Source organism: Alligator sinensis, unplaced genomic scaffold (genome assembly GCF_000455745.1).
Source record: "Alligator sinensis unplaced genomic scaffold, ASM45574v1 scaffold466_1, whole genome shotgun sequence".
NCBI lineage: Eukaryota > Metazoa > Chordata > Crocodylia > Alligatoridae > Alligator > Alligator sinensis.
Window position 1 is genome coordinate 392693 of NW_005842406.1, and position 13984 is coordinate 406676.

Consider the following 13984-nt stretch of genomic DNA (forward strand, 5'->3'; position numbering starts at 1 on the left):
TAACAGAGGAAGAACAGAGAAAAAAATCCTAAAAGTAATACTTTGCAACAATAGCTAACCTTTTTTACTAGTTTTTTAAAAACAGAAAGGAATGTAATGGGAGGGATGTCAGGAACAATCCACACCCGTCTCCAGAATCATCTCCTTTTCTCTTCATCATGTAGCATATAAACCCACCCTATTCAATACAGGCCAATTCACCTAAGCACAGATGTTAACTAAAGTCTCCTCAATACCAGGAATCATGCACTGAAACCTTAACTTGGTCTCATTTTTGCCTGTCTACACCATGGTGCCCAGGCTATACAGTCCCCAAGTCTAGTAATATTGAGTGGAGTGATTTGATGCGTTTGGAAAGGACAGCTTGATAAAGGGTTGTGTAGAAGGGTAGCTAAGGTCAACTGCAGCAGGGCAGTTAAAAGGGGTTGAAGGATCACAGAGGGATGTTCAAGTTGTAGAGCACTGCCTGCAGTACATAGCAGAATGAGGTGTACTTGTGGGTGGAGAAGACAGAGTTAGGTCTAATTCCTACTTCCTGTTAGCTTATTTTGGTGGGGGAGGTTGAAAAACGTACTGTATCTATAGCAACTGTAACTGCTTTGCAATGAAGCTTTAATGCATTAATTTCCTAGGTTGCTGGGGAATACTTGGGAGTGGGGATATATCAATGGGGGAGCAGATTTTTCAGCCATCATTCTGTTGTAGGATAAAATCTAACATAAAAGGGTATCTTTTGACAGGGATTTGACACGTCTCCCATCTGATTTGCATGTGTACCACAGCTACTCAGCATACACCTCTTCAAAGGTTTGCATGGAGAGAGCATATCTGATAGAATCAGTCTGCAGCACAAAGACAGGCAGAGAGGAAAAGCATCAACCAGTCCTCTTTCAAAGGTTTTCTAGTAAAAATAAATCTGAGAATTCAAACACAGATAATTCAGACATCAGAACAACTACATGAAAAGTCATCAGCAATCATCCAGCCACTTGCACAGAACAAAGGACTATACCTTAGTGGCTCCCATGCTGTGGGCTGCAAAGTCACTTAAAAGTGATTCACAGCCAACTGTGAATTGTACCACATCCCTCACCATCTTTTCAATTAGAAGTATGATGATATGGGTAGATGTGGATGGTTGACTGTGAGACTTGTTTAGATCTGCCTGTTGTCTGTAAGTCCAAGAGGTTTGGTAACTATTGGTATACAGGTTTCCCTCACTTTATGCGGGTTCTGTATGTGCAAATTCACTCTTATGCGACAACTCTTTTTATACCAAAAATTCATTATATGCAAGGTAAATTCACTCTTATGCCATCAGTGCGGTGGAAGTCCACAGTCAGCTGGTTTGTATGGTGCATTGTGGGAGTGACGCGCACCAAAATATCTCCTGGATAAATCTACACTCCTCACTCATTGTCTGTGACGTGTTTCTATAGTTGCCATCCCCATTTATGGTAACATTCACCATCACCCTGTGCTTGTGTGTACTGTCTGCTGTTGGTGAGTACCAAAATTGTCTTGTAAAAGTGGTAAAAATGGGTCTGGGGGTCAGTACAGTCAAGGTCTTGGAACATATCCCTATTTGTTACGTTGTAAAGTGGGTTCACTTTATGAGAATTCAAGTTATGCACGGTTTTCCAGGAACACACGTATAACATAAAGCAAGGGAAACCTGTACTTGACTTTAGGCATACCTATCTATATATAGACACACACACACACACACACACACACACACACACACACACACACACACACAAAGAATAAAGAAGCTAGAGTAAGTTAAACAGTTTGACATTATCACAGGTTGGTAGGTTTATTAAACTGGCATATATCTTCAATCTGTCATTCTATATGAATTTTTTAAAATTCTATTATTGCATAAAAGATTTTTTTCAATTAAGAGTTGGGGAAAATGGTATTTTTGTTTACTTTTTGCACTTGACACTTTGTATATGTGGTTAGATCCATTTGTTTGTGTGGGTCTGTCACGTACGAGGGGAGAAAAAACGCAACACACAAGAATAAAACCATGACAATTAATACGATTTCAGGACACATGAAGCAAAAACCTATTTTTTCTAAGCCGAGTAAATGTCAAGTGATTGTCTCTAAACAGCTACAGTAATCAGGCTTCAGCATTTCCTCTAGCTTTTCTTCCATAGGTGAAAGTTTGTTGCCATTAAAAGCAATGTCATGAACACAAGATATTAAAATCAGTTGTACTGTGGGTTGCTTGTCGTTTGCTTGAAAATGTTAGTCCTTCAGAATAAACCAGAACTAACAGGTAGATGTCACATTACCCAAAGCCAGCAACATTAACAAAGAAATCCAGTCTATTCTTTTCCTTTTTTAAACAAAGATTACAAAATTGAATTTTATTGAGTTTCACACAAGATGAACTTATAAAATTGGTACAGACTGTCATTTAACAGAAGAAAAGAAAATAAATTCCAAGCTTCCTTTAGCAACTGCTAAATAACTGAAAAAAATGTTACACCAAATTCACAGATAATCTGAATTTAAGTTTAATGTTTAAATTGCTCAATGAATATAAAATACATCCAAAATAAAAGAATTTTAGTTTATTCCCCCATACAATCCTCCCCGAATAGTCTCCAGTGCTTTTGGCCATTATTCCAGGTGCTGTTGGTGGGAGCAAAAGATGGAGAGTGTAGCAACCAGCTCCTTTTAAAGCAGAGAAAGTTGCCCTGTATGATAAACCCACCTTGCACTGCAACTTCTGCTCAGCCTCATAACATTCCTGTACATTCATCTCCACACTGTCATAGTAATACAGGTTTTAGGAAGTAGCACATATTCTGAACTTCCACGTCCTTTTCATAAACCAGCCCTTAAACTCTGGCTTTTCCACTCTGTGACAATTCTAAAATTAGACCACTTCTGTCATTTGCCCAGTACTGAAATATTTGCAGTTTCCAAAAAACAAAATAAATCCCAGTCGCTATAATTTAACTGGAATTTACTTAAATCTTTGAAAGATTTGTGAGGAGATGTTAATGTTGCATTTTAATAATGTATGCATGTTTCATTACAAGATAAAGATTGTCTTGGGATGCTGTTCTCTAGCTTAGTTGTTGAGCCGAAACGTAATTCTTTCTTAATTTAAGGATAAAATGTGTTCTAGATTTTATCCCCCAACCCTGCCCCCACACCAGAAATTAAGATGCATTTAAGCACTTCATAACAAAAGCTATTCAAATCTATTTAATTTTGCTTAAAATTCCTCAGTTAGAATGGGCATGTCTGATTTTCCGTACAACTATATCTATTGGCATTTTTCCAGCCAAGTTAATACATAGATGACATTTTTATCAAACAGTTTAAACCAAAAGGCAGTGTAGATCTTCTGTACTAATTCCAGATAGCTCCAGTGCAACAGCAGCAGAAGTTGCTGCAAAATTAACACTGCCTTTCCTTCATATAATGACATGCCACTTTGAAACATTTCTTAAGTGCAACAAAAACCCTCAGCTTATATAAAAGCCTTTGTATAACGTTTATAAAACATATGGAGTTTGCTTTGCAGAACACACCATAATTGAACAGAAAAATGATAATACTGTTTGCTCAGTTATGCAGAACCTTCACTCTTTTTTTATATTTGTGATCCATTTTCCTCACTGGTTTAGTATTTATATAAAATGCTATGCAGTAGAGGTCTCTTAATTTAAAGATAGTATTTTATTCTGATTAGTTCAGATACATCTTCAAAGATTTTTCCGGTGACAAGAATAATTATCTTGACTTACTGTTTAATCTGCCAGTGCTGCTTTATGCATTGGCTTTTAAGTATACTGTTTGCAGCTGTTTATGAAAATAACATGACTGGAAAGATAAGCTTCCTGTTAGAGCTGTCATACATTTCTTGGTGTATCCTTATACTGGAGAGACCTTCAAGAAAAGTGATACGTTCTGGAAGCACAATGTCACAATGCAAATGGGATTTTGATTTTTTTCAGTCTATATCCAGGAAAGGGATACTGTAACTGTCAAATTGACAAGAGGCTCTCATGATCCATCACATTTTCCACAGAGCCAAGTTAAATATTTGTTACTTGATCTGACCCAGCTACCAAGCCAGGTTACGTGCAGAAAGAAATTACTATCTGTTTGCCATTAATAATTTAAGTTTTTTAATAAATATTTAAGTGCCTTTTTTGGCAACTGTCCATAGTCTGGTAGCATCTGCAGCCCCAGTCGCTCAGTATCCTTAGAACATCTATCCATAAAATCTAGTCAATTCTGTTTCCACAAATGGTAAACCTGTCTATCTCCAACAAATCTTTCTTTGAAGATCTATGTTTCAATTCTGAACTGTCTTGGCTTATATCTTTTTCTTCTCCATCAGGAGTTGTCAGGAATTGATCAGAATTGCTTGTCACAAGTAAAGATGTAGTATTTTCTTTCTGATGTACAGGCTGATTGGTAACTGATGTAGATAAACTTTCGTCTGTAGAAATTCCTGTTGGAACAACAACAACAACAAAATCAGCATTTAAAAATACATTAGTTAATGGTATAGGCAGGTCAACACACTCAAAACAGATACATCTTTCATCAAAGATGCATTGAGGGCCGATGAAGTTAGGCATTGAGACTATGCGAAGTAGCAGAAAAGCAAATTAATCATTTTTGGAAACCAGGTAATTTTACATGGTCAACCCATTTCATTTTGTTACCACTGATACAGATTCTTAAGCCTCTCCTAGATGTTACATTTCTTAAATGTGTTCACTGTGCAATAAACAAAAAAATGCAGAAGTCCTTATGGGTGGTTTGCATCATTCTTTAATTTCAGTGTGGCACTAGCAATTGGATATCTGGGAGTTCTCTGATCCCCAGCTTCCTACATCCTGATGAAGTAGGCAGCTGCACAACTGAAACTAGACAAATTTATCCAAGATCCCTAAAACTGCACCTCATGTCATGCACATCAGTCATGGCAGGACACCCAACTTTTGGGATCCAGAATAAAACGTGTCAGGTCCCAATCAGGTGACTAAATTAACATCTGCTTGGGCTCTTAACTGTCATTAGGGCCCATGGCTATTTGGATGCCCTCTATCCAGCAAGACATCCATATTACTAATGCAAGAAATAATTTGCACATTAATTTAACAGAAGCTCAGGTAGGGCAAAGTGCATCAGCAAAGTGATCTACTTTTAAAAGTATATCATATCAAGGTACCATAAGAGACTATAAAAAGCACTTGCTTTTTACAGTCAATCACTGCAAGTGGTACTGGAAACCATATGCTCATTTGTTTGGTTTTGCTGATTTGTATAGTACTTTGTCACTCCACCAACTGCATGGTAAAGTCTGTTTCTAGTAAACATTAGCATCAGATCCAATTTCTATAGAAAAATCTAGATGCATGGATGCATTTAAATCCTAGATATCTGTACTGACAGCTGGATGGCTGAGCTTTATCCAGTAGAGAAAACAACATGGTAAATAGGAACAAATACATTGAGTTGTATAACATTTGCTCTCAAAATAACTCCATGAAAGCCCGATTTGCTAGGATTTCTAACTATTGAATAGTGGCTTTATTAACGCAATTCTTAACACATGCCATTTTGATACCTATATTGTATTTATTAAAATATATTTTTGAAAACAGCTGAAAACAGGAAGTTGGCAAAGAAAATGCCAAGCTTTTTTGGCTTTTAGAAACAAGATAATTGATGTATTTTGGGGGAATTTTTAGAAAACATCTGGCATAGATTGAAAAGATACATCAAACCCAGCCAAGAGAACATTATCCGACAGAAGCAATAAACATCAAATTAGGAGTTTGCAGCTGAAATGTTGCAAGCAATGTATAAATTACTAGTACCAGAGGCATTATAAAACATTTCTCCATCATATTGCCTCTTCTGGTCATTTGTAATATGCTGTCTACTGCTTTTAGTCCAAATGTTTGAAGTAATTTATTAAATTCCTATATAAATAAAACACAGTGTACACACATAAAGGAAATAGATGCATAAAGATATTTTTTCTGAAAGGTTTCAAATGTGAAGGTCAGTATCTTCCTTCAAATTGTTTCTCTGTGGAAATTGTTTTGGTTTACCGATTTTTACCAGTGCAGTTAGTGACATGATTTAGGGATAGCTGACAGACTACCTAAGGCATCTACATGCCATATTTACTCAAATACAAGATAAGCACCTCCCCCCTGCCCCCCGCAACTGGCATGGGGAAAAAAACTCTTCATCTTGCAATTACATTCAAGGAAATTTCAATAAATACAAATGTCTATCATTAAACTGCTTCCAAAAGCAGCGTGTGCTCAGCACTGAAAATTAACTGTAAAGTTAATTAAATGCAGGCAGCACTGAGCATGACTATAAAACACACATGGCCCACATTATGCAAACATGCTGACTGGAACCTACTATAATGATAGGCTAGTGCAACCCATCTGAATAAGATGTATGGTAGCACCCATTAAGTGCAGTCATCCTCTTGGCCAACTCTTTTTCAAGTCATGGCAAGCCACAATATTGCATACCCAGAATTCCTGTTGGCCCCTCTCCCAGGCTGGTTCATATTAGTGTGGCCCTGCCCTCCACAAACTGAAGCCAGACAAGGTTGCCCTGCACCCCATCTTCGCATACATTTTTGGAGCATCCCAGGACTTTTGACAAGAACACTGGTTTCAAATCATGAGTGGGGACTAATTACATGGATCCTGAGCATTGAGCAATGCTGAGCTGTGGGGTCACTGGAAAGGGAAGGGCGACACTAACCAAATTGGCGAGAGAGAGGCTTGACAGAGGGATGTTGGGTGAACAGTACGCAATGTCACGGGTCATCATGGCTTAAAATGCTGTTGACTCTAATGAGTCCCAGCCCAATGAACTATATAGTAAATCATGAGCCTTTTGCCTTTGGACCAATACCATACACAATTTATACCACATATAAGTAGGGGTCAAAGTGCTGTTCAAAAGTGTTTATGGAGTACCCATGCTAAAAGTTGCAGCAGTTTGAAAAAAAGGTAACAGGCATCAATTCTGGATGAAGTGTATGGGTATTATATGCAAATTGCTATAGCCATTTTTAATTTCAGGGTTATCGTTTCATAGTAGCTAGGGTCAGGAGGGACCTGAACAGATCATCTAGCCTGATCCCCTGCCACAGGCAGGAATGAATGCTGGGTTCACAAGACCCCAGACAGGTGATCGTCCAACCTACTCTTGACTTTGCCCAAGGTAGGGGCGAGGACCACTTCCCTGGGAAGTTGGTTCCAGATTTTGGCCACCCTAACTGTAAAATATTGCCTTCTGATCTCCAACCTAAACCTATTCTCCATCAGCTTATTACCATTGTTCCTCATCACCCCAGGTGGTGCTGGGAAGAAAAGAGTTCTGCCTATTTGCTCTTGATCTCCCCTGATGAGTTTGTAGGCAGCCACCAGGTCCCCCTCAGCCTCCTCTTGCTGAGGCTGAACAGGTTCAGGTCCCTCAGTCTCTCCTCGTAGGGCCTGTCCTGCTGTCCTCTCACCAAGTGGGTGGCCCTCCTCTGAACCCTCTCCAGGTGGCCACATCCTTTTTGAAGTGCAGAGCCCAGTACTGGACGCAGTACTTCAATTGCGGCCTGACCAAAGTCGTACAGAGGGGGAGTATCACTTCTCTGGACCGGCTTGAGATGCACCTTTGGATGCATGACAAGGTATGGCTGGCCTTGCTGGCTGCAGTCTGGCATTGACGGCTCATGATCATCTTGGAGTCATTAATGACTCCAAGATCCCTTTCTGCCTCTGTGCTTTCAAGAAGGGAACTCCCCAGCCTGTCTGTATGCTGCGGGTTCCTTCTCCCAAGGTGCAGCACCCTGCATTTGTCTACGTTGAATCCCATCCTATTCTCATCTGCCCACTTTTGTAGTCCAAGTCTAGTTGTAGCCTCTCTCTCCCTTCAAGTGTGTCCACCTCACCCCACATCTTAGTGTCATAAACAGTGAGGACCCGAGGACTGAGCCCTGGGGTTCCCCGCTGCTCACATCTCGCCAGGCTGAGTATGACCCATCCACCACTACTCTCTGGGTGCGCCCCATCAGACAATTTTTTATCCATCCAGCTGTGTAGGCATCAATGCCACAGTTGCCTAATGTATTAATGAGAATGGGGTGAGAGACAGTGTCAAAGGCCTTCTTAGAGTCTAGAAGAACTATGTCCACAGCGATACCATCATCCAAGGATTTAGTTACTTGGTCACAAAAGGCAATCAGGTTGGTCAGGCAGGACCTGCCTTTGATGAACCCATGCTGGTTGCCCCTGAGCATGATCTCCCCTGCAGGCCCCCCACAGATGTGCTCCTTGATGATTTTCTCTAAGATCTTCCCAAGTACCGAGGTGAGGCTTACGGGCCTATAGTTACTTGGGTCCTCCTTCCTCCCTTTCTTAAAAATGGGGACCACATTAGCTAGTTTCCAATCCCCCGGCACCTCACCAGATGACCACAAATGCTCATACAGCCGGGCTAAGGGCTCTGCGATGACCCCTGCCAGCTCCCTCAGCACCCTTGGGTGGAGGGCATCTGGACCTACAGATTTAAAAATGTCTAGCCCTTCCAGAAGATCCCTAACTACACCTGCGCTGACCCAAGGCCTGACAGAGCTATCCCCAAGATTGTCCCTACTTCTGGTAGGAGGGATGTCTTGGTCCCTGTTCAGGAAAACAGAGGCAAAGAAACTGTTAAAAATATTAGCTTTCTCATCTGGCATGGCCACCAGAATACCGTTTGTGTCTTGCAGGGGCCCTACATTGCCTGGTGCCCTCTTCTTGCTCCCAATGTACTTGAAAAAGGACTTTTTATTGTCCTTAATCCTGGATGCTAGCCTGAGTTCCATCTCTACCTTGACCTTCCTAACAGCCGTCCTACACTCCCGGGCCGAGGACACACACTTCCATGTGCTCAGGGAGAGCAAGGTCTGACAGGAAGGGGAGGGGGAAAGGGCTGCCGGGGAAAAGGTTGGTCAGAGACACAAATTCAAGGCAAACCTTTAATAATTAGATTCTATACCTCGAAAATTATAACAGAATTATAAGTTTCCCATATACAGAATCTAATTATTGTGGGGGGGGGGGGCAGGAGGGAGGGGTGTCTTGTAATTTGGGCTGTCTTCTATTCACGTAAATATGTATGTTCCTATGAGAAAAGTGAAGAAAAAATAGGATACCCTTATACAATAATTTAGCCTCATTTCCATCCGCCTAATTTCTTGACACTAATTTTGCTGACTATTGTTAACTGCACAGCATCTGTTGTGAAAAGAGTTATAAACATGCATAGGGATTAATCAATACTGCATAACCTAGTAGTAATAATGGAGAGAGACGAGAGTGGAGGGAGACTGGAAAAAAAATCTTACATATGATCTTGCTTTATACTGAAGAAATTGTTTATAAAAGTCATTGTATTTATAAAATGAAGTCATGGGTGTTACAAAAAATAAAGCTTCTCTTTCACCTTTGAGTATGTGACAGAAGTTGGGGATATTTTGAGAGAAATTTGCAGGCCTATAAAAGATCTTTGCTTCTTATGAAATTGTGTCATTTGAGGCAAAAGCCCTTTGCTGACTGACCTGCTAAGCCTGCTAGTGCTTCAGCTAAAAATAGTTTTCAGGATTTATTTACCCTAGTAAAGCTACTGGTAAGCTTTAAGGCCAATTTTAAGTAAGAATTATCACGTCCTACATCCAAGTGTAGAATTACAATGTTCTATAATTAAAAAGCTAGCACAGGTATTATGCTAACACTTCCTTGTATGATTTTGGCAAAAGACATCCAGGAGAACTGTATATATAAAACAACTATGTTATGGATTTGAACCATTTTAAAATAAATGTGGGCACAGAGTTTCAGCCCAACGTGATTTGACAGCTGAGATACAGGGTTTTATAATTGAAATGCTGACAGATTCTTAACTCTAGTATTGCTGGCGAGACACTGTGACGACTAATAAGCACCTTAAATTTCATGCTGTTCAAGACTTTGGCAAGCCGCAGAGTAACACAATAAAACCTCACTGTTAAATTCTCAGGGGCTCTCACTGAATTCTTTACAGAAAAGATAAACAATCCAACTCTGTTGATCAGAACAGTGCACGTTTGTTTCTCCACCTCCCAAGTGTCAATGGGGATATAAAATGTAACACCATTGCAATTATTTATTAATGAAACAGTATAGTTCTTTTTATAACTCCTGATATTAATGTGCTATGAAACAGACTACAAACTAAGAAAGCTAAAAACAGGGAGAGCAACAATTTTAATTCCTGTTAGAGCTCAGATATCTCTTAATCCCAACACTCATGCCAATTTCAAGTAACTGTACTTGTTGCATGCCTTATTTTACCTGTAAAAACGTGGAATATTTCCTTATAAAATTTCAATAAGGTCAGTGCAAAGCCAAATGTGAAACAACATTTTACTTCTCTAAATGATTGCATTGGACAGCCACAGACAGTGCAGTGAGTGTTCCCATTTTTATGTTCCTACCTCCTCTCTATGCCAGGATAAAAACTTATTGTGGTGGAGAATATTTATGCTTAAAAGGATAAAGCACTGAGCAATAGAAAATAAATTCCAAAACTGTGATCCCATTTGTTAGATGGCTGCTTCGAGGCCTAGGGTGCGAATCAAAGCATAATTATTGTGTCATATAGGTATGCAATAAACATATTGACAAACAGCTGAGAAGGGAACAGATAATTAAATATTCAAAATTTAATCTGGAAACAAATGTCCTTTTCACGGATAAGCCGGGGGGGGGGGGAAGAACACTCACCTTGAGTAGATTTAAATTTGCCTTGGGGTTTACTGAGTGGTTTGCCTGGGGTGCTAGCTGGGGGTGGGTTGAACAATTTCTCTTCCATTTTTGCCTCCTTTACATATTGACATGATTTTCCCAGTAACACAATGCTATTAAGCACTTTGAGTGATATTAATCTGAAAAATTAAAAGGGAACACCTTACACATTTTGCATTACTGAATGCTCATATTACAACAGTTTGGGATGCAGCTGCTGTTCTCTTCAAGAACTGTTATTTGTTAGCTACCCCTTTCAACTGTAAGATTACACGTAGCTTCCTTTTCTTACAATTGTCAGACAAAAAACGCACACTAAGCTGGTTGCAGTGCTCCTAGAAGTCATTTGGACCTAGATAAGAATATTTTAGTTAGCAATTACATTTACATTAGTTAGCAATTTAGTTACATTTGTTTAGGCATTTAACATTGTTTGCTTAATAAAAATAGCATCAGCCTAAATCTAATATATTAAGTATTTAAACACATAATAGGAAATGCATATTGAAACTAACAGTAAATCCATAAAATACATTTTACATGACACCTTCAATTTTTGCTCAACTAGGGGTGATCTTGGCAACTTTCCAGTAACTCAAAGAGCTCACTCAGATTATGGTAGCCTCCAGTTTTCACAAGTGATGGTCCATGGACTCTACAAGTCCTGCATCTAGTAATTCACCTATAACATGTTGGGAGTAGTGTGGTCCAGCAGAGATCGAAGACCTGGGTTTCCTTTCCTACATCTGTCATTGATGTGTTGTGACGGCTTTAGTAAATGACAACTCTAGTTTCATCTTACCTGTAACACGGAATTAAGCTTACCCACCTTTGTAAAGGGCTTTGAAACGTAAGCATTAAGTATTGCTACTTGCAACAGAATATTACATATTCATTTCTGTAACATTTTCAGACCAAAACCTCCAGGATGAACACAGTTGAAGATTACAAAATAGGAACACAATGGTATAAGGAAGTCCGATTTTCTCTAGATAAAACCTAAGCAATTGTCTACGTTCATTTTAACCTACAGGACAAGCCAAGTGAACTTTTAAAACAGATTCTAAAATCCATTCATTTTTCAGCCCTAAATCAGGTTGACTTTGATTTTTACAAAGCCAATTCCAACCAGTCTGAATGTGGGTCCTGCATTTCATATAAAGGAACTGTAAGTACATTTTATTTCACTCTCTAAAACACCCTGGTAGAGGCTAGATGGAACCTTTCGCCACTGTTGAACAATAAGATTCCTGTAATAGTAAACAGGTAGGGAAGAATGCGGGGACAGTTAGTGAGGCCCTGAAAATCTATTTCTTTAGGAAATCTTAAAACACGAAGATAGTCTAAACACAGAAACCTTACTGCGGAAAAAACGTTTTCAGCAACTCAACTATATCACAATGCCTCAATATACTTAAAGGATGTCAAAGTAACAAGTAAGTCACAATAAGTTAAACCACATGTAAATACAAAATAATAAATATTCTGTAATTTTTATAAAAGAGTATTCTTTTCACCCCAGTATGAAGGAAATTCAAGAATGATACTCTGCATGCTCACTCCCTTTGTTTGAAAGCATCAGTCACCCTCTACACCCACTTACTCAACCTTCCCAGTCACAGCAAGTTATTGCTAACTGAACAGAAAGGCTGTGTAGGAGATGCAAATGTTCACCTGCTGAGTGCTGGACACTAAGACTGCAAGACTTACCGTTATACTATTATTTTTTCATACCTGAGCCAAAATTCAAAGTCTGAATGGAGGTAAGCACACATTTTACTGCATACCACAGCCACCTAGGATGGCATTACAATACATTTTACGTAAACTGCACCCATGTTAAGCATCACCAAAGAGCACCTGCCTTCCTTTTGGTCACTTTTTTTTAACCTTAAAGCATCAAACAAGCAAATGCTTTTCAGTAATTGCTTCTCATACTTACCCACAATAGAAGAGCACAACGCAGGCATAAGCCAAGACACCCTGGACTTTTATTGAGCTTGTTACGACTCTGATGAGCTATTTTGAAAATAAACATTAAACAGTTAAAGCACATTTCATACAAGTTAATAATTAGTAGAAAAAAAAACCCTATGTGTTTTTCATATCTGGGCAGGTTTGTGACAAAAATGGAAAGGTGTCTACTGAAAACACTGCTCTGTATTCCTCTTGGTATTGCTAAGTATTCAAAATTTTGTGTTTGAATACACTAGCATCTGTTCATGTACGACTTTGCAGTGCAGTTGTTTTTCTGCCAGCATGACAATCTGTTAATATATTAACAACTGGTATCAAGTTCAGTGTTATGACTTCACTGAAGAATCATAAGAGAAACAATGGCTGGAAGCGGATGCCAGTTGTTGGCACACATGTCTGAGGGAAAAATGAGTTACATAAAAGACAATGATAAAACAGAAGTGTAATGTTTCATTTTGAAAAGAAAGCTAGAATATTGAATTGTTTGGTGGAGTCAGTTGTATAAACTGTGAAATTTATCTGTGCAGAATCTGTACAAAAGGAAATCTTACGTTTGATTTCAATTTGTAGCAGCTAATGTCACAATTCAGAAAAGCATTTAAGGTGGTGTTTAAGACTCTCCAAACTCAGGACAGCATTTAAGAACTTGCTTAAGTTTAGAAATATATGCAAGTTCTAGCTGGAATGCAGATGTTTTTCCATTTCAAGGACAAAGCAAATAACTGTTGTGAGCATAGTAACTTCTGCTCCTAAATAAACTCTATTAGACATAAGTCAATATTTTGTTCCAGCTAGTGGGGCAACATTGTAACAAATATCCCACTATTTCACATAACTATTATGAAAATCTGCCGGCAGAATTAGTGCTTCTTCCCAATGTCATTGGCTAGGGACAGAATTTACACTTAAACCAGTACAAATGATCAGAAACTGGTTTAAACCTATAACAGAAGTTCAGTGCACTTAAACTGATTTCAAAATGGCCAAAACTGTTTTAAGATAAACCTGGCTGGATGAAGTACCAGACTGAACTGATTTAGGTCAAAGCAGTTTATGGAGCTTCTGTCCTAGACCCCCTCCAAGTATGGCCCAGGCTTCCCACTTGAGGCTAAGGCAGGGGACGGGGTAAACCTGGCCCACACAGGACTCTAGCTGGAGGCTGA

The 13984-nt window shown here is 39.1% G+C and overlaps 1 protein-coding gene across 4 annotated transcripts in view; it reads right to left on the bottom strand.

Moving 5' to 3' along the window:
• Positions 1-1802: 1802 nt before the first annotated feature.
• TAPT1 (transmembrane anterior posterior transformation 1) overlaps positions 1803-13984 on the bottom strand; it is an 89356-nt gene continuing 77174 nt past the window's right edge. For all 4 annotated transcript variants that reach the window (XM_025211430.1, XM_025211427.1, XM_025211426.1 and 1 more), the window contains 3 exons: positions 12787-12863; positions 10824-10984; positions 1803-4489 (listed from right to left, as the gene is read on the bottom strand). In XM_025211430.1, coding sequence (XP_025067215.1) covers positions 4260-4489; positions 10824-10984; positions 12787-12863 — 468 coding nt within the window. In that variant the 3' untranslated portion in view covers positions 1803-4259. The remainder of the gene's footprint in view (positions 4490-10823; positions 10985-12786; positions 12864-13984) is intronic.